Source organism: Danio rerio, chromosome 9 (genome assembly GCF_049306965.1).
Source record: "Danio rerio strain Tuebingen ecotype United States chromosome 9, GRCz12tu, whole genome shotgun sequence".
Lineage (NCBI taxonomy): Eukaryota > Metazoa > Chordata > Actinopteri > Cypriniformes > Danionidae > Danio > Danio rerio.
Genome location: NC_133184.1, coordinates 39,561,972 through 39,580,467, shown reverse-complemented (window position 1 = coordinate 39,580,467; position 18,496 = coordinate 39,561,972). Strand labels below are relative to the sequence as shown.

The 18,496-nt window shown below is 35.0% G+C and overlaps 1 protein-coding gene across 2 annotated transcripts; it reads right to left on the bottom strand.

Annotated features, from left to right (window-relative positions):
• Window positions 1-6,879: 6,879 nt before the first annotated feature.
• sec22a (SEC22 homolog A, vesicle trafficking protein) lies at window positions 6,880-18,225 on the bottom strand. 2 transcript variants are annotated; one of them, XM_021478609.3, is made up of 7 exons: window positions 18,076-18,225; window positions 17,420-17,624; window positions 14,523-14,686; window positions 11,721-11,900; window positions 11,435-11,553; window positions 10,991-11,056; window positions 6,880-8,580 (listed from the first exon to the last, which is right to left on the bottom strand). In XM_021478609.3, the coding sequence occupies exons 2-7, from the start codon at window positions 17,599-17,601 to the stop codon at window positions 8,380-8,382; spliced, it is 912 nt and encodes a 303-aa protein (XP_021334284.2). In that variant the 5' UTR covers window positions 17,602-17,624; window positions 18,076-18,225; the 3' UTR covers window positions 6,880-8,379.
• Window positions 18,226-18,496: the final 271 nt, after the last annotated feature.

Sequence of the window (18,496 nt, the reverse complement as noted above, 5' to 3'; positions counted from 1 at the left end):
AGTGCACTTTCAATGTTTGTGTTTTTTCATATGCCAACATTTCTGTATGAAAACCAACACATTTTGTTAGTTGTCTACCAGCTTGCACCCTCCCAACCCCCACCTGTACACCATTTTGAGGGATGTAAACAAACACAATGGTCTCAATGTATTTCCTGTTTTACATTTTTTATTTCTAGAGCTTCCGAGAACGCAAAAAAAGCCACATATTGATAAATAATGTTATGATAGCTGTTTTAACATTAAGTTATGATTGAATTGCCTCCTGTTACAGTTATGCTTCCAAACAGGAAGTGTTCATGGGCCAGTGACATGACCACATTGAAATGCTCTATATTTGTTTGTTATTTTAAAACTAAAACAAAGCTGCTGTCAGAGTATTAATGTGTCCAGAAATATGAGAATGAAGAATCCCTGCAGAGCAGCCGTTTGGTCACTCAAGCGTGTTATAATTCACATAATTTCAGTACACTTCTCCCACTGGTAGACTTGACCTTTTTTATCTTAAAAATGTGCCTGTGAAATACCCCCGTTTGACTGCACTTGAATTTAGTCTCTGCGTGTGTCCGACTCGGCCAGTTTGACTGCGCAAAGCTGTTTTATGAAGCATTAAAGAAAGGCCATTGTGCTGGGCGTGAGAATGGCATTTCATTGACATTAAAAACAGTCTAATGGCCCAATGGTTTTTGGCTTTGATCCAAGCAGTCAAAAGGGTAGAAAGACCTGAGGCGAAGCACAATGTCATAAAAATCAAAACAACAACAAAAAGCTCAGATGATGTGGTTATTTTATAGAGACCTTGAACATTACAAGGATTTTTTTTACATCTGAAGTTCATCTGGTTTACTTTTTTCCCCATCCCACAACGTGTTACAATGATTCATGCATTATTTATGGTCTGTTTGTTTTACTTTTTACCTTATACGTGCAGGCAAACATGTACCAAAAAAGTAAAACAAATCAACAAGAAATTATGGATAAATATATATTTATACAACAGTTTTGAAACAACAGCTGAAAGCTGTGTGATATTTTGCAATAACAGCGTGAGTACAGCTTCCTATTTTACTCCACCCACATAGAGGGACAGCAGATCAATAAACTCATTACAGTTTGACAAATATTGCTGCTGTTGGACAACAAGATGTACTCTGTAGGCTTTTTTTAGGCAAGAATGTAATTGTTTGAATTGCAAATATGCAGTTTATTTATAAGGATACTGCTTATTTTAAATATTTATCATTTCGAAGAGACAGAGATTGCATGATAAGCCGCATAATAATTGTTTCTAATGTGCTCCTGTTTTCATTACTGCAGACTAGTCCAGTAAAAAGAAAGAATAAATGCCCGCATGTGTTAAGAGTTATTTTTTCTTATTGCAAACACAACAGTAATCTAAACACAACAGGCGTTAATGGTTTTTTTCTTTTTGAGGGGGGGGTAAATAAATTATTTTGATATCCCAATTGCAACAGAAAAATACTGGGAAATCTCTGTAGACTGATGACATTTCATGCCGTTCAGCCTTAAAATTTTAAAATATAAGCAAAAACACCAGTTTAGTCATCACTTTAGACATTACGCTAGAGAATCATTCAAACACTCTAGTGTTGCTGGTGAATTAGTAACGTTTTCTGCAGTTCTGACGTCAGCTGCTGATGTGAACGGTGGATGAAAGTAGTTCTTCATGCAAAAAGATTTTAAACTGTGTTTGATTTTCATTTTTATATACACTTATATATGCCGTCAAACTGTTGTATGAACACAATATCATACTCAAAGCAGTGTGTTGTGACTGTATATTGTCACTGGTGGGACACTAAGGCACTCAGCCACTCCCACTAGTGCCGATATACAGCCATATTGCACTGCTATTCGTGTGATATTGCTCATATATATATATATATATATATATATATATATATATATATATATATATATATATATATATATACACACACACACACACACACATCTATATACACTTAAATATACAAGAAAATATTATGAAAATAGACTTGAGCACAAATACACTTATGTATATTGTAAAAACAGGCAAAATGATAAGCCTTCCTGTAAAGATTTTTTATTAGTTGGTGTGCGGTCTAGCACAATATGGCTGCCGTCGCTTCATCCAGGTGGATGCTGAACACTGGTGGTGGATGAGGAGATTTCCCCCTATGTGTAAAGCGTCTTGAGTGCCCAGAAAACGCTATATAAATGTAAGGAATTATTATTATTATTTATATTTTCATATATTTCTCAAGTGATGACATTTCCTCATATTTTTTTCTTCTGTATTTTTCTTTTCCTATTTTTGTTTTTTAAAAACAAATTTAAGGTAAATTTTATAGGCACGGTGACAGTGGCTCAATGGTTAGCACTGTCGCCTCACAGCAAGAAGGTTGCTGGTTTGAGACCCGGATGGGCCAGTTGGCATGTCTGTGTGGAGTGTGCATCTTCTCCCCGTATTGGTGGGAGTTTACTCCAGAGTGCTCCGGTTTCCTCCACAGTCCAAACACATGCAGTATAGGTGAATTGAATAGACTAAATTGGCCGAAGTGTATGTGTGTGAATGAGTGTGTATGGATGTTTCCCAGTACTGGATAGCAAGGGCATCCGCTGTGTAAAACATGGGCATTTCATTCCACTGTGGCGACCCCTGATGAATAAAGGGACTAAGGCGAAGGAAAATGAATGAATATTATTGGCCCTCTTAGCTGAAATTAATTAGCTGATCTTAGCTGATCTATGTGCCCTCCAGAAACTTGCGTTCTGTTAATGAACGTCGCCTCGTGGTTCCATCCCAAAGAGGGAAGAAATCACTTTCGCGAACGCTCACGCTCAATCTGCCCAGTTGGTGGAATGAACTCCCTAACTGCATCAGAACAGCAGTCACTCGCTACTTTCAAGAAACGACTAAAAACCCAACTATTTAGTCTCCACTACACTTCCTAATCTGCAATTGCCTCTCAGAATATCACACTAACTGTACAAAAAAAAAAAAAAAAAAAAACTAATACTACTAATACTTTCCTTCTTAGACTTTACAGACCTGAAACTTGTCTATAGCACTTATTCATTGTTGCTCTTGGTTGTGTAAATTGCTTCCTTGTCCTCATTTGTAAGTCGCTTTGGATAAAAGCGTCTGCTAAATGACTAAATGTAAATTAAATTGGCTACAATCTAATCCTAACTAACATAACTTGACTAGTTATCCTTATTAATGTAGTGAAACCTTTAAACTGCAATTTAAGCTGAACACTAGTATCTTGTAAAATATCTTGTAAGATATTATGGTAAAGACAAAAGAAACTAGTTATTAAAACTTTTATGTTTAAAATATATTGTAAAAAAGTGTCTGTTTAACAGCACTTAGAAAATATTTTAAAATAATTTATTTTACAGCTTGGCTAATGAATAAGACTTTAACTACATATAAAATTTAATTTTTGTGAAAATATATATTTAAAAAAAAACATTTGAGAAAAGTGTAAATAGACTCACAAAAGTGTTTTACCCCTTTTGTCCTCAATGCTTTGCAGTTCAAGACAGCATGCTCTGCAACTTTACATCAGCAGTAAAAATAAGCTAGAAAGAAATAACATCAATTACATGGACGTCAGTAATGTACAGACTTTTCCCCTCAACCCCGTACAAATAAGCCTAAATGGGCTGCAATTTTCGAACACACAAAAACATGAAGTGCATCACCTGGAACATTTCCTTTATTAGTCACGCTTCTGTAAGCCAGGTGACTTGTTCTAATAACCACAATCATCATCATCTTCATCACTGCAGCTTTAAGAGAGTTAAGTATAAATTTGGTGTATGATTTTTCAGACATGACTCAAGCTGCAGTCACACTGGGCTTTTCTTCCCATAGACTTCCAGGCTCATGCGTCAAGTTTTGCAGGTTGCTGCGGTGCAAAGTTCAAGCTTGGTGAACTCTGACCTGCGAAATCGCATCACTTGTGTGTGTGAGACCAATCGCAGATCAAAACATGACCTCTTTGAACAGAAATTTAAAACGTAGAGCAAGTGAGCATCGCTCACTTTTTTAATGTCTAATAATCTTGTTTATTCCCGCCCCTTTTCGCAGCGCCGTACGACAGAATTTCGCACACATAAACTCTAGTGTGACCGCAGCTTTACTCTAAAGCAGGGGTGGGAAAACTTGGTCGTAGAGGGCCAGTGTCCTGTACAGTTGATTAGTGTTTTTGTTAAACTGTTCAGGACACTGGCCTAGTTGCTCTAGAGCAGGGGTGTCCAAACTCGGTCCTGGAGGGCCGGTGTCCTGCAGATTTAAGCTCATCCTTGCAGGTGTGTTGAAGCAAGTTGGTTTCTAGAAAGCCTAGTAAGAGCTTGATTAGCTAGCCCAGATGGGTCTGATTGGGGTTGGAACTAAACTTTGAAGGACATCTGAGTTTGGGCACCCCTGCTCTAGAGGCACAAATTCAAACATTTTCATGAATTAAAGTTAAGAAGTGCATCATCTAAATAGCCATAGCTTATTATTGTACATAATTGTGATCCCGCAGTCTTAAAGGGACAGTTCTCCCAAAAATGAAAGTTCTGTCATTTATACACCCTTAAAAACCTGCTTGAGTTTCTTTCTTCTGCTGAACACAATAGATGATATTTTGTAGAATGCTGGTTGCTGGGACCCATTGACTTCCAGTGTAAAAAAACAAAACAAATCTTACTGGCCTAAGTTGTTTAATTGAGTCAAAAGAAATTTTCTAGTCATCTCAACTTACATTAGTCAAAGTGATTAAAAATATTAGGTTAAACTTTATGTAATTCAAATCATTTTGTTGAAATGTAATTAACTTAATAAAAGAGGTTCAAGTAACAGCATAATTTTTTACAGCTAACATGCCCAAACTAGGGTCCATGGTAACCTTTGATTTGGCCCGCCATCCCATCAGGTTTAGAGATTGTCATTTCAAATTTTATGTAACCTTTTATTTGTTTGTTTAATTGTTAAGCTACAAAAAAGTTTACTGAAATTAAATGTTTCATTTTAAATGGTTTGAATGAATCAGATTTTGTTTAAAATGTAGAGGATAGAGGACATTGCAGAAACTTTTGTGAGCAAATCAAGGCAAAGGCAGATTCCGCTTGACTTGTGTATTCAGCATTGAACTACGCTTATATATAGTTCAATGGTGTATATAGTTTAATATATAGTATGTGGGCTGAAGATAAATATACCAAATTATATTACATTAAAGTTGCAATAGGTAATTTCTTAATTCATTTTATAATAGAATTACCTATTGCAACTTTAATGTAATATAATTTGGTATATTTATCTTAAGCCCACAGCTCTCAATGATATTTGGTTTGGCCATTCATACAAAAAAGTTTCAGCACAGTATATAATTTTTACCACATGAGGAAGAGTAAATTATTTTCATTTTTAAGGGAACTATCCCTGTTGCACGAGAAAGTTTTTACCAGTAGTCAAAAATACATTGTATGGCTCAAAATGATATAATATTTTACTGATTTTGGCATGAAAGTAAAATTTGTGAAGATCATATTCCATGAAAACATTTAGTTAACTTCCTACTCTATAAATATCACTTGATTTAATCGTGTTTTAAGGTGATTTTCTCTATTTAAATTTTTTTTTAATTGTTACTGTTTGTTAGTTCAAATAATAATATCACAGCCAAATTGTCAAATTCCAACAAAACATGCATAAAAGGAACGCTTATTTATTCACCAGACAATGTATACATCTCAATTGAACAAAATCCAAACAATTATGACTAGATTTGTGGTCAAAAATGTGTAAAGTGCATTAAAAACACAAACTAAACAAGCACCTTTGTACAAATTGTAGGCTTTTACTGATGATTTTAGGGCCTTTTCTATTTGTACAGACATACATTGAGCCAAAGTGCACAGCACTGTTGCTGCTAACAGCATTGAGGTACAAAACTTAGCATGCAGTCTTTGCAATGCAAATGCAATCTCTGATCATTGATTCTCAGGAGAGAAAAAAATAAATAAACGTAGATCTTCACAGGAATAAAAAAAAAAAAGTTGACCCCTAATCTGTCAATTATCCATACAACCTGTCATTTGCACAATGAAAACTAGCCGGATAAATGGAAATAGAATAAACATAACTCGTTTGTACTGCTCAGCAAGGTCACGGAACAGACCTGTTGACAAAAAGCAGCAAACACCGCGGGGAGGAGGAAAAAAAAAAAACAGAGTCTGAATATTAGTGTGGTTCCATTTCCCTCTTAGCAAAGCGCATTCATTTTCAGGAAGCACACCTGCTGGCAGCAGAGACACGATTGATAAATAACACGTCTGATTATGCTTTCAGAGCAGAGACGTCTGACTAATGACCACAAACACACTGACACTCAAATTAGGCATCTATGAAAGCATATGACAAAATAAAATAGTCAAAACCTGTATGTGGAAAAAGCCAGTAATGTTGCATTTTATCTTTCATATATATAGATTGATAGATAGATAAGAAAAATTTTATTTGTGTTATTTATTTGGCAGGACACAAAATGAGATGTTTAGCTAAATGTTTAAGCTGCTTTTTGCCATACAGTAAAAGGAATAATGACCACAAATGTCAGCCAACCATGTTTTTGTATGTGTGCAATATTATATTTCACATTTTACCTGTTTATCTCACAACACTAAAACACAAATGTGCCCACCCACTTTTTAGTGACCTTTGTTTCTGAAGTGTTTTACATACAGAAGTTCTCTTTAATCCCCCTCTCCTTTTTAAGATTTGAGCAAAATCATAATACATATTTGAATAAATAGTTTAAGGTAATTAATAAGGTAATTTGATAGGTAAGCATTGCCACTGACAAACAAAGAAGATAAACGTAACACTAGACATCAGGTTTATTAGTTGCATATGTCCATTCAACACAAGATTTTTTTTTTTCCAAATTAAAAAATGACATTATATATATGTGTGTGTTGTCAGCTAGTTGGCAAGAATATACAGTGCTCAGCACCTCATTTTGAAAATGAATATTTTTTTATCCATTTCTCAGGGAATATAGCAATATACTTCTGTGCATTTAAACGAACCAGGTTTATTAAACAGAAATATTTATTAAAATAATATTTTAGCCACCAATATGTTTAGAAATTGAAGCTAAATATTGCAAAAACATTACAACATACAAAATTTCAACTCATTTTTTCAATTTTTTTGCTTATTATAATTCTTCCTTTTTATTTAAGTTTGTATTAAATATTTGTCTATAACTTATACATTTAAATGTACTAGTTTTTGGACTGTTATTGTAAGTTATTTTGTTAGATAAGCTCCAGATTAAGCTTTAGTACTGATTAATCTAATGTATATGTATAAATATAATATTGTATAGCCTCCTATTAAAAATATGAATTTAAAAGATAGATTTTTGAGGGATGTACTTGTATATGCTGAGCACTGTATTTCTAAAAATTTGTTCACTCAAATTGTTCATTCAAACTATTAACAAAAACTACAGTGGTTACTCACTCAGTAGGACTAAAATGCCCCTTCCGATTATATATATATATACACACACACACACACACACACACACACACTGAAACAACATTTTTCACTTAAACAGCAAAATTATAAGTACCAGGCACTCGAAAAAATGTTTTTAAAAGCCTTTAATAACATGGCTACTCCATAAAACTGCACCTACGCATTTCGGCTAACACTTGCCTTCATCAGGGTAACAAATATTATGGAATAGCCATGTTATTAAAGGCTTTTAAAATAATTTTCACTCATTTATATGCCTTGGACTTTTAAATTTGCTGTTTATCTCTAAAGAGCACTGACACATTAATTACTTCTGAAGCACTTTTTGTTTGATTTTGGATTTTTATACAAGAACATTTTACACCTACTGCAAAATGTGTATCAATGTATGGAAAAAAATTGCATACTTTATTTATTTATTTATTTATTTAATAATTATCTTTGACTGACCATGGTCATCACTCATTTTATGGAAAAAAGCCACATAAACTTTATTTAAGAACACAATATTTTCATTTTTAGATGAACTGCCTCTTTAAATATGATATCAATAATAAAACTCCTTATTGGAAAATGTATTGTGCACATCAGAATCATCTAACAATAATAATAAAAAAAAGTATGCATGAATGAATGAATGCTTTTATGAAATCAACTTCATGAACCTTCTGCTTTAACCAGAACAGTAGCTAAATGTGGAACAGCAGGACATTTTTCAAAACCGTTTGTAAACCTTTTTCAAAATCCATACTGTAAGTCCTCAAACGGGCCGGGAAGAGATTCATAGTTGCCATGTTGGGCTATATTACACAGTCTTGAAGAGTTCAAGGGGGTCAAACATTATAGTCAGGTGCTTTGCCCTGCGGTCGTCTCAGGTGGATCTGCAGAGTGATGAACGCTCCCACTGTCACGTGAAAGAGGATCTGCCACAGGTTCCGGAGTTCATACAGATACATATTACACAGGCAGATCAGAGCGAAGGCCAGGAATGACTTGATGTTTCTCCAGAATGAGAAGTAGGCGAATAAGTAACACTGCGTATAGAGACAGAGAGACACGAGGAAAACATTTGAATAAGATTTGAACAATATTACAATTTTTGATAGTCAAAGTCAAGTCGTCTTGTTTTTTGTCACATCACTTTCTTTATAAAAGCACTTTATATAAGCAAAAGTATTAAATGCAAGTATATTATCTGTTTTAATACAAGAATTGCTAACAGTTAACTATTATTATTTTGGGGCTGTGCTGTGATCCTTAACCCCCCGGGGTCTCCTTGAATTTTTTTAAGTAACAGCTTCATCGGAATTGTAAGAAACTTTGTAAGCTATTGCAATATATACATACAAAAACTGGGGGCAAGATTCAAGCGGGCAAAGTGGGCATAAATAAAGTCACACATGTATTATTTTGGTCAAAGATGATTGACCATAGGAAATAAATATGGAATTTACAAAAATTAAAACTATATTTCTGAGCATATACAGCAGTGAAGGGGTTTTCTTCTTTTTTTTTTTAAACCAGATTGTGCTAATCTGCCTCTCTATTCTAATTACAAACACGGCACTAATTAAAAAAAAATATTTTCAATAATAATAATTTGTAAAAATCCCATTGTTTTTAATGGTGAAAGTCACATTTGGCATTTCAAAGTCAGTTGGTGTTTCTGTGTTTGCATGTTCTCCCCGTGTTTGTGTGGGTTTTCTCTGGGTGCTTCAGTTTCCCTCAGTTCAAAGACAGAATATAGGTGAATTGGGTAAATAAAATTGGCCGTAGTGTATAAGTGTGTGTAAATGAGTGTGTATGGATGTTTCCCAGTACTGGGTTGCAGCTGGAAGGGCATCCTCTGTGTAAAACATATGTTGGATAAGTTGGCGGTTCATTCCACAGTGGTGACCCCTGATAAATAAAGGGACTAAGCTGAAGGAAAGTGAATGAATGAAAAGTATTTAATGCAAGTATGTTATCTGTATTAATGTTTTAAATTCATTTTTGTGAAAAAAAGACAAAATACAGGTGACAAAGTTCCACTGTCATCAGTTTAATGAACATATTAAATGTAAAAATTTATTAATTGGCTTATTCTGACTTTTTCTTAAAGAAGAAATTATTATTTTGGGGCTGTGCTGTGATACTTAAACCTGTTGGTCCCGTAGGAAAATGTTGAATTTTTTTTTTATTACAGCTTCATCACAATTATGCAAAACTAAGTTTTTGCAATGTATATAAAAAATTGGGGCAAGATTCAAGCTGGCGAAGTGGCATAAAAAGTCAAACTTGTATTCTTTTGGTCAAAGAGGACTCCCCATAAGAAATGAATTGATAATTTAGAAAAAAAACTACACTTGTGAGAATTTGTGTGTGTACAATCTACAAATCAGCCACAAGGCTGAAAAAATATACAGCAGTGAACGGGTTTTTCTTTTTCTAATTACAAAATACTGCACTGATTCAAAACCTTTTAAATAATAATTATTGTAAATATCCTATTGTTTTTAATGGTGTAAAAGTTACATGTGTGGTCTTTAGTCACTTTTGACCAAATGAAGTACTAGTGTGATTCTGTTTTCTGAAGACATCATTTGTGATCATTTACTCATCCTTCATTTGCTCAAAACCTGTTTAGGTTTCTTACTACAGTTGAACACAAAATAAGTGATTTTGAATAATGCTGGTTGCTGGGACCCATTAACTTCATAGTAGGAAAAGTGAATGGTTCCCAGCATTATTCAACATATCTTAATTTGTGTTATAAAAAGGGGCGACAGTGGTTAGTAATGTCGCCTTACAGCTAGAAGGTTGCTGATTCGAGTCTGGGCTGGGTTTAACTCTATTTTCGAGACTGGGCACCCGTGTGCGTGTAGGTTTTTTTCAGGTGCATTGGATTTCTTCACAGTCTAACGACATGCGGTACAGGTGAATTTAATAAACTAAATTGTTCATAGTGGATGTGTGTGGATGAGTGTGTATGGGTGTTTCCCAGTACTGGGTTGCAGCCGGACTGTGTAAAACATCCACTGTGTAAAACATATGCTGGATAAGTTGGCAGTTAATTTCGCTGTGGTAACCCCTGATGAATAAAGGGACAAAACTAAAGGAAAATGAATGTGTTGAAAAGAACAAAAAAACTCGTTAAATTTTCAAACCACATGAGGACGAGTAAATGTTGAGGTAAAAGGTCATTTTTAAATCAACTATCTACTTAAATAAAGTCTTTTAATATGTCACTGAATGATTCTTATTCTAAAGAAGCATCCACAATACCAGCAGATTCGATGCAAGTTAAAAGGAAACATTTTCCTAATTTCCAGAAGCTACTCTTTTACATGACAGTGAGGAAAAAGTGTGATATATAAGCATTGGTTGGTCAGGCCGAAATGGCGTACATAGAAAATAAAGCCTGGCAGGCCGATAGTAACTCACGCTCCGACCGCCGTCACTTACCTGATACAAACACGCTGCGGTTCCAAGGAAAAAAGCAATTACGTAATTAAAGTCTTCATCGTCGTTCTGCAGATGAAGCAGAAAAAGAGGAAAGACAGGGTTGCTGCGTTAAATAGTGAACAAATTACACCAGGAAGCCATGTGCTAATACGGAGGATGAATTAAGTGTCAGGACTCGAGGGCTCACTTATCAGCACAATATTCAAAGCCAAGCAAAAACTGTTCTGTTTATGGAAGAGGGAAAAATCACATTACATCTAAATGCAAACTCGGACAAATTATTCAAGTGTACTGTTACCATCCATTAGTTGAGATTTATTTTATTACGACGGCACTTATGCATTTAAGAGTAATGTCGAGTCCAATGCGTTCATCAATAAAAGACACAAAGCTTAAAAACGAAGCAGCAGCATTTCTATTAATGCATGATTTACTGTAACTTACCTGCAATACGCTTTCAATCGCATGGACTCCCCGCAGTAAATTTAGAGCGCCACACAGGATGCTTAGGACACAGGCGACAATACCCGACAGGGTGACAGCCTCCAACATTTGATTAGGAGCTGCAGGAATAAATCAAGCACAGAATCTGTCAAGCACTAGCAAAATAACTAGATTTTAAAAGCCTGCTGAAGGAAACCTGCTGATCAAAACTTTATGGCATGATGCTAGGGCTGCTCTGTACTTCCTTCTTGAGAACAAAAAGAAGTATGTGCATCGTGTTCCCTACCTATGCCTTTATATTTAGACTCCTTGTGTTGTGAGAAGCCGTTGATTGATCCAATGTCCTCCGCCGAGAGCTGATAAGGAGGCCGGAGCTTGATCTCGGTCTGCATGTCGGCCAGATTAATCTTGGTAGAGAGCGAACGTGGGCTGTTGTAACGCAGCTTGGTTTTCCGAATGAAGTTATCTGTCAAAAACCATAGAAACGGCACACTAAATCAAAGCTGGGCATCACAACGTGGGTCTGTATGTTACAAATTGCTTCAATGCATTTCATACCAAGTTAAATGGAGGTTCTGCATTCGAAGTAGTTCTTTAGATAAATCCAATGATCCCTAGCCAAATAAGGCTCGTAAATGACTACATTTAAATGTTCCACAAAAGATGCAAATCTATTAATGTTTACTCAAACTCATCATGCTTTTTAGAGATCGACTAATGCTCAAGGTTGGTGAAACTGTTCGTGTGGAACTAATATAAGTGGAACTAATTAGAGCAAATACTTTTCAGTGCCAAGTGAAAGGGTCTGTATTGGATGTGATCAAATAATTAACACCAGACTAATGGCAAGAAAGTGTGTTGAGCTTTCCTGAATCTTACAGCGAGAAACATTTCATTCTGCCAAACTCAGGAGGTAATGGTTTCAATCAGATTAACGAATAACCATCAAGGCTGTTTTGCATTAGACATGCACACATTTATCATATCAAACAAATACATTCAGGCAGATGATGCCGAAGGGCTAGTTATTTTAGATACTTTTTATTTAAGTAAATTAAACCACATAACTTAAGTCAATTGTTTAAAATAACCAATTATGTATGCTTTTTGATTTTGTACACCTCCTGACAGAAATGAAGACAAGGTGGCCTAGTTTCACAGAGCTTAGACTAAGCTAGGATTAGGCCATATTTCACTTAGGACATTTTTTTGCCATAAAAGAATTACAGGTGTCCAAAATTGAGACGACAAACACGCTGATATTTTAAGATCAGTTCAAGAGTTCACACTTAGCTGATGATTGATTATAAAGCTTGTTTGGCATGCTGTCCCAGGAGAGAGCCCTAAGCTCATAAGATCCTCGAGCCCTGGGCCCCCTCCCATTTGCAAGGCGAGAGGGGAATTTGAGCTCAGGTAGAACTCCCCTGATGTAGTAACTAATGACCAGATAGTGATTGCTCTTAAGAGATAACTACTTCAAAACGAAGATGTCTGTCATATAGAACTTATGGTATTTATAGTGGTTTAGGAATCGTCTGATTGGTGAATCATGAATTGAATAATGCAGGGCCGCATTATAAGCACGTGATCCTCTCAAAATTAGTTTATAAATACACTTCATTTAGTGCAAGTTTCTTTTTTTTCAGGTTAAACTGCTCAGACTCAGCGGTTTCAGAAATGATGATAACAATAAAAAGTTATACACTATATAATATACTGTCTATACATCACACAACTGATATATACTGCTTACATTGTCAATCAAAAGTTTGGAGTGAACAAGTTTTGTTTTGAAGACATTAAAGGGCCCCTATTTTACCCCTTTTTCAAGATTTAGATAAGTCTTTTGTGTCTCCAGAAAGTGTCTGTAAAGTTTCAGCTCAAAACACCCATCAAATTATTTATTATACCTTTTAGAATATTAGAATTTTCTGCTTTCAACACAATGTAGCTGTATTTGTGGCCTGACCCTTTAATGCTAGTTCTCCCCACCCACTGTTCCCACGTGCCTGTTATGTCTGTTATGTTAATGTACAAAATAAACCTAATTTAACGTCCACAAACCGGGATTTATAACTGTTTTGACACGCGGCTGTGAGGATAATGTCGCTGTAATTCATTATAAACATGCACTGCTTTAAAAATTTTTTAAACCTGTAAAAACTCATTCTTGATCACATTTTATGATGATAGATGATCACAGTGAGCTGAACAGATAATTTAATCCCAGTTGCTTTGTGCACATCCTGTCTTGTTGATATGATTATACACGTTACTACGAAGACATGTTAATACACGGCCGTCAACCAAATTAGTGGGTAGGAAAACTGCACTCCTTTGTCACGTTGCGGTGGGCCTCAAAACAGGAGGAATTTGGATCTTATTTTAACATCAGGCAATTTTTTAAAAAGAGATATGTTGAGTTTCTATCACTCCAGTATGACTGTGGACACACTATACCTACACACAGTGAGGTACACACACACATTTTCATCATAGGTGCCCTTTAACACTTTAATCAGCTACAAAATTTAATATTTAAAAAATAAATAATTCATTAAATGTTCTGATGCCTTTTTTTTACTAATATACAAATAAATAAATATCTAAATATGAAATATGATCTAATAATAATGTTAACTTAATATCTAATATTAATGTTCAATAGTTTTATGACCTAATTGTTTTTAAAGATTTTTTATTTACATAATAATAATAATAATAATATTAGTTTTTAGTTTTGTTTTGGTAAATGATAGATTAAAGCTTGGTAGAAAACTGCAGATAACACTGTTATCATGAGCTACTCAGATCAAAATGTGACAATGAAACATGCAAAGCAATTAGCATGAATATTTATATAAATACACAACACAGGCTGTGTGGTTTTAAAACTGTACTGACAATATTGGGTTTCCAATCTTTGTTGTTATCATTCAATTCAATTAGTTAAATTTTTCATTTACAACACAGAATGTTTCTCATGTAAGTACGTTTTAGGTCCTAAATAAACAAAAAAAATATGATCCCCCTTTGCAAAAACAGATGCCTTGTTAGAAACCTGTCCTGACCCCCTTAAGAAACTCACCAAACTCAATGAAAGAGAAAGGCCTCAAAGCACTGTTGATCCGCTTGGTGTCATACGTGACTATGAACTCTCTCTGAAGCTCATCTAAGAAGCTGAAGGCCAGGACATTGGGATAGTTCTCTGTGCAAACCATCAAGTACCCAACTCCGAGAGAGCTTGTGAAGCTGTGGAAAACAAGACATGTCACAGTTTACATCATACTTCTACAGTCAATTTTCATTTAGTATTCAATATAGAAGATGAATAAGTTGACACACTGACAGCTCTGGGAAGCAAAACATGTAAAAACATGACATCTGTCATTCCCAGACAGGACGGGCAAGGTCAAGAAAGTCCATTCCAATGACCTTCGCATTCAAATAACCATTGTGTATAAAAATCCCCCATCACCCTCTGTTTTACACCTGCTTTGAATCTGAACAGTTTAGTAACTCGCCCTCAGGAAAGAAGAAACTTTGTCAGTGTGTCTCTCCATGTTAACGTCTATTTGAGAGATGAAACGATCCACTGAGTCAGTCCAGAGAGAGATCGGACTTGTTTCTGCCTGCTTGTGAAGTGTGGACTGATGAATAGCAGCCAGGCTATGAAATGGTCACCCCTGGGTCCGTCAGTGTAATGCATCTGAATTAGACCTTGCTGAAGGGGAACTTTTAATTTTGCATCAGAACAGTTGGCAACCAGTGCACAGCACCCCACTGTGATTTGTTTTAGCTGGGATGTTTTAATTAAAGGAATGGTCATCCAAATATGAAATATCCGCCATCGTTTAGGCTACTTGCCCTAGCATTTTAACAAACAAGTCTGCCTTTTTGTTTCTTCCACTAAACATTACAGCTACCATCAATCAATAGCAATAAAATAGATAAAAAGCATGCCTAGCTATAGTTTTCTGTTTATTTCTAACTAAGGCTGCACAATATATTGCAAAATTTATAGTATATGCAATATACACTGTTAAAAAAATAAAGGGAACACTAAAAAACACATCCTAGATCTGACTATATTCTTATTAAATACTTTGTTATTTACATAGTTGAATGTGCTGACAATAAAAATCACAAAAAGATTATCAATGGAAATCCTTTTTATTAACCCATGGAGGTCTGGATTTTGAGTCACATTTAAACTTGTAGTAGTAAAACACTCAACAGACTGATCCAACTTTGATGTAATGTCCTTAAAACAAGTCAAAATGAGTTTCAGTAGTGTCGGTGTTACCTCTATGTGCCCATATGACCTTATACAGGTATAGGAAAAAATAAAAAAAATGCAAAAATAAAGATTAAAACAACAGCCAAACAGAGTCAGAATATCTGAGGGTTTCTGCAGGTTACACTACGATAAATTTAAGAATTTTAAAGACACTTTGAAGACCATTATAAAATAAATTTAGACCTATATCCCAGTTGGAAAAAAATGTATTTACCTAATCAAAAAATAATTGAACACATTTAATAATATAGTAAAAATTATAATAATAATTTAATAATTAAAAATAAAGGTCAGGTCAGTATCCTCAGCAGTGAATACATAGAGAACTTTAAACAAATGTTACTGTAAGAACAATTATTACACCATTATGGTAAATGGAGTTAAAATTTCTAAGTAAAAAAGTTAAATATTTAATTGAGATGGATTGTTGATGATTGTATGGTGTTGGTCAGATTGGATAGCTACACATAAACAAAGGAAAATGAAGACCTGATAAATAAATTAAAGATTTAAGTAGATTTAAGACTTTTTAAGGCCTAAAATTTATTTTTGAGACATTTTAAGACTTTCTATCCATCTTGCAGCCCACACAAAACAAAAAAATCTGAAGAATGTTGGAAACTCATCCATTGACATCTATAGTAGGAACAAAAAAAAAAAGGAATTATATGGCTGCTGCATTCCAGCATTCTTCAAAATATCTTATTTAGTGACAAAAGAAGGAAACTCGAACAAGTTTAGAACAAGTGGAGTGTGAGTAAATGATTTTCATTTTTGGCTGAACAGTCCCTTTAAAGTCTATGTTTTTCCAGTGCAAACATCACAGTTGGTTTTCACACTGGACATCTATGGTGTAAATGTGGTATAGCATAGCCATTTGGGGGAAGTTGTTTTTATATTCACACATTCAGACATTCGCGTTCAATTAAATAGTAAAGCAGAATTTAAATAGGCTAATAGCGGTTAATTATTATGATGTACTGTTATGAGCACCACACATTATATTGTTACTAACTGTAACTAAAAAGCTGATGAACACACTTTTCTGTATGGAAGGTCTGTATATTGTTTAACATACTAGTTTGAATATTCGGTCTGAATTCTGAAATCGCATGTATGACTTCCAGGATCGGACTTAACCAATGAGAGGGGTAAGCAGCCGCTTAGGGGCCCAGGGAATTAAGGGGACTTGACCAATGCGAAGAAGCCTATATTGCTCATTAAGCTTTTTTATAAGTTTTTTATCATATGTGGTAAAATCTGTCTACAACCATTACAAGATTGACATTATTACTACTAAGGGCCACCATAAATAGTGGAATGTTCCTTCCGTTCCGCACATGCAAATATTAAAATCTAATCACAAATATGGCTCCTTAACTGTACATAGTTTGCGAGCTTGCTGTTTGTGACTCTACAGTGAAAAAAAAATATCTACAGTATAGAGAAAGTAAGTGATTTGAGTTTCAATGCTAGGGCCCCATACCTGTAATTGCTTAGGGCCACTGATGACTTCAAAAGTATGACAAATCAACATTAGCACTATTTAATTGACTGTGAACGATGTAGTACTTTGATAGTCACTGGCTGCTAATATGATTTTCCCTATTTGGAATTTGCAAAGAATACTTTGTAATTATGAAATTACATTTAGAAGGTGAAATGCCACTACATGCAAAACTCACTTGATATTGTATAGTCCAGATCTGAGTGAGCAGCGATCAGGAAACTGGCTGAGTTTTTTGGACAGGACCTTGAGATGTTTCTTTGTCTCCTGAATTCCTTTATCCAGTTCATAGTCTGTGGAGGCTGAGAGAGGCAAACCGTCCCTCACTCTCACCACTGAGGCAAACAGGACCATAGACATCTTACAGAAAGCTCAGTTGACACCTGGAAGAACAGGATATTTAGGGCATTCACTGCATATAATGGCCCATTTACCACCCTCTTAGTTTTCTGCTAGCTAGAATAATCTAAAAAATTACATACAAAATCTAGACATATTTTACGAATTCTATAATATCATTCAGCTCTATGTACGTGGACTCATGACATCTGGTGCACACTGTGCTAAGCTAATAATATTAGCATGTTTGCTGACTTATTGTCATCATATCACGTTTGGTGATTGTCTTATGCGCTACAGAACCCCATATCTACAATAATACAGGCTTATAATATTTTAAGGTCAAGCTATTCTTTAAAACTATTCATCGCATTGATTTACAATGATGTGCAGTAGCGTTATATGGCTGTACTGCTACCATAGCAAGATACTTAACTAGACACTAAGCGACACTTATTGCAAGCATTAACACAGTCTTTCAGTGTACATACCTACTGACATGAGCCGATTAAAAATATATTAAGACATTATAACCCTTTTGAGTTATTTTGTTGATATACTATCTTGATCGTTGAGCTCTTCCTGCGGGTCTCATAGCGGACGGTTTTTGCTTACGTACGACACAGCTTCGGCTAAACTCGTAACAACTTCGGCACAGTCCCGGTTTCTCTTCGTATATTTTCGGAAAACATTCGGCTCTGTGACGGTCTCGGTGAGGTAAAGGATTATTTGTGGGCCACTGTAATCCACCGATGTTTTTTATGGAATAACCGAGATATTACAATCAGAAACAAATCATTTTTCCATAGGTGGATTTAAAATAATATTAATTGTATCCTTTGCTTGTTTGATGATGCAAGAAATTTGTTTTTGTTATGAACAATTTATAACATATCAGTTTCCCAGCTCATCCTAA

Bases quoted from the DNA above. Each gene is read 5' to 3' on its own strand.
- sec22a (XM_021478609.3), bottom strand. From the start codon at position 17,601: ATGTCTATGGTCCTGTTTGCCTCAGTGGTGAGAGTGAGGGACGGTTTG. The intron at 14,687-17,419 runs GTGAGTTTTGCA...TGTTTTCCACAG, and splicing joins TCTGGACTATACAATATCAA to CTTCACAAGCTCTCTCGGAG. The intron at 11,554-11,720 runs GTAGGGAACACG...TTATTCCTGCAG, and splicing joins GTCTAAATATAAAGGCATAG to CTCCTAATCAAATGTTGGAG.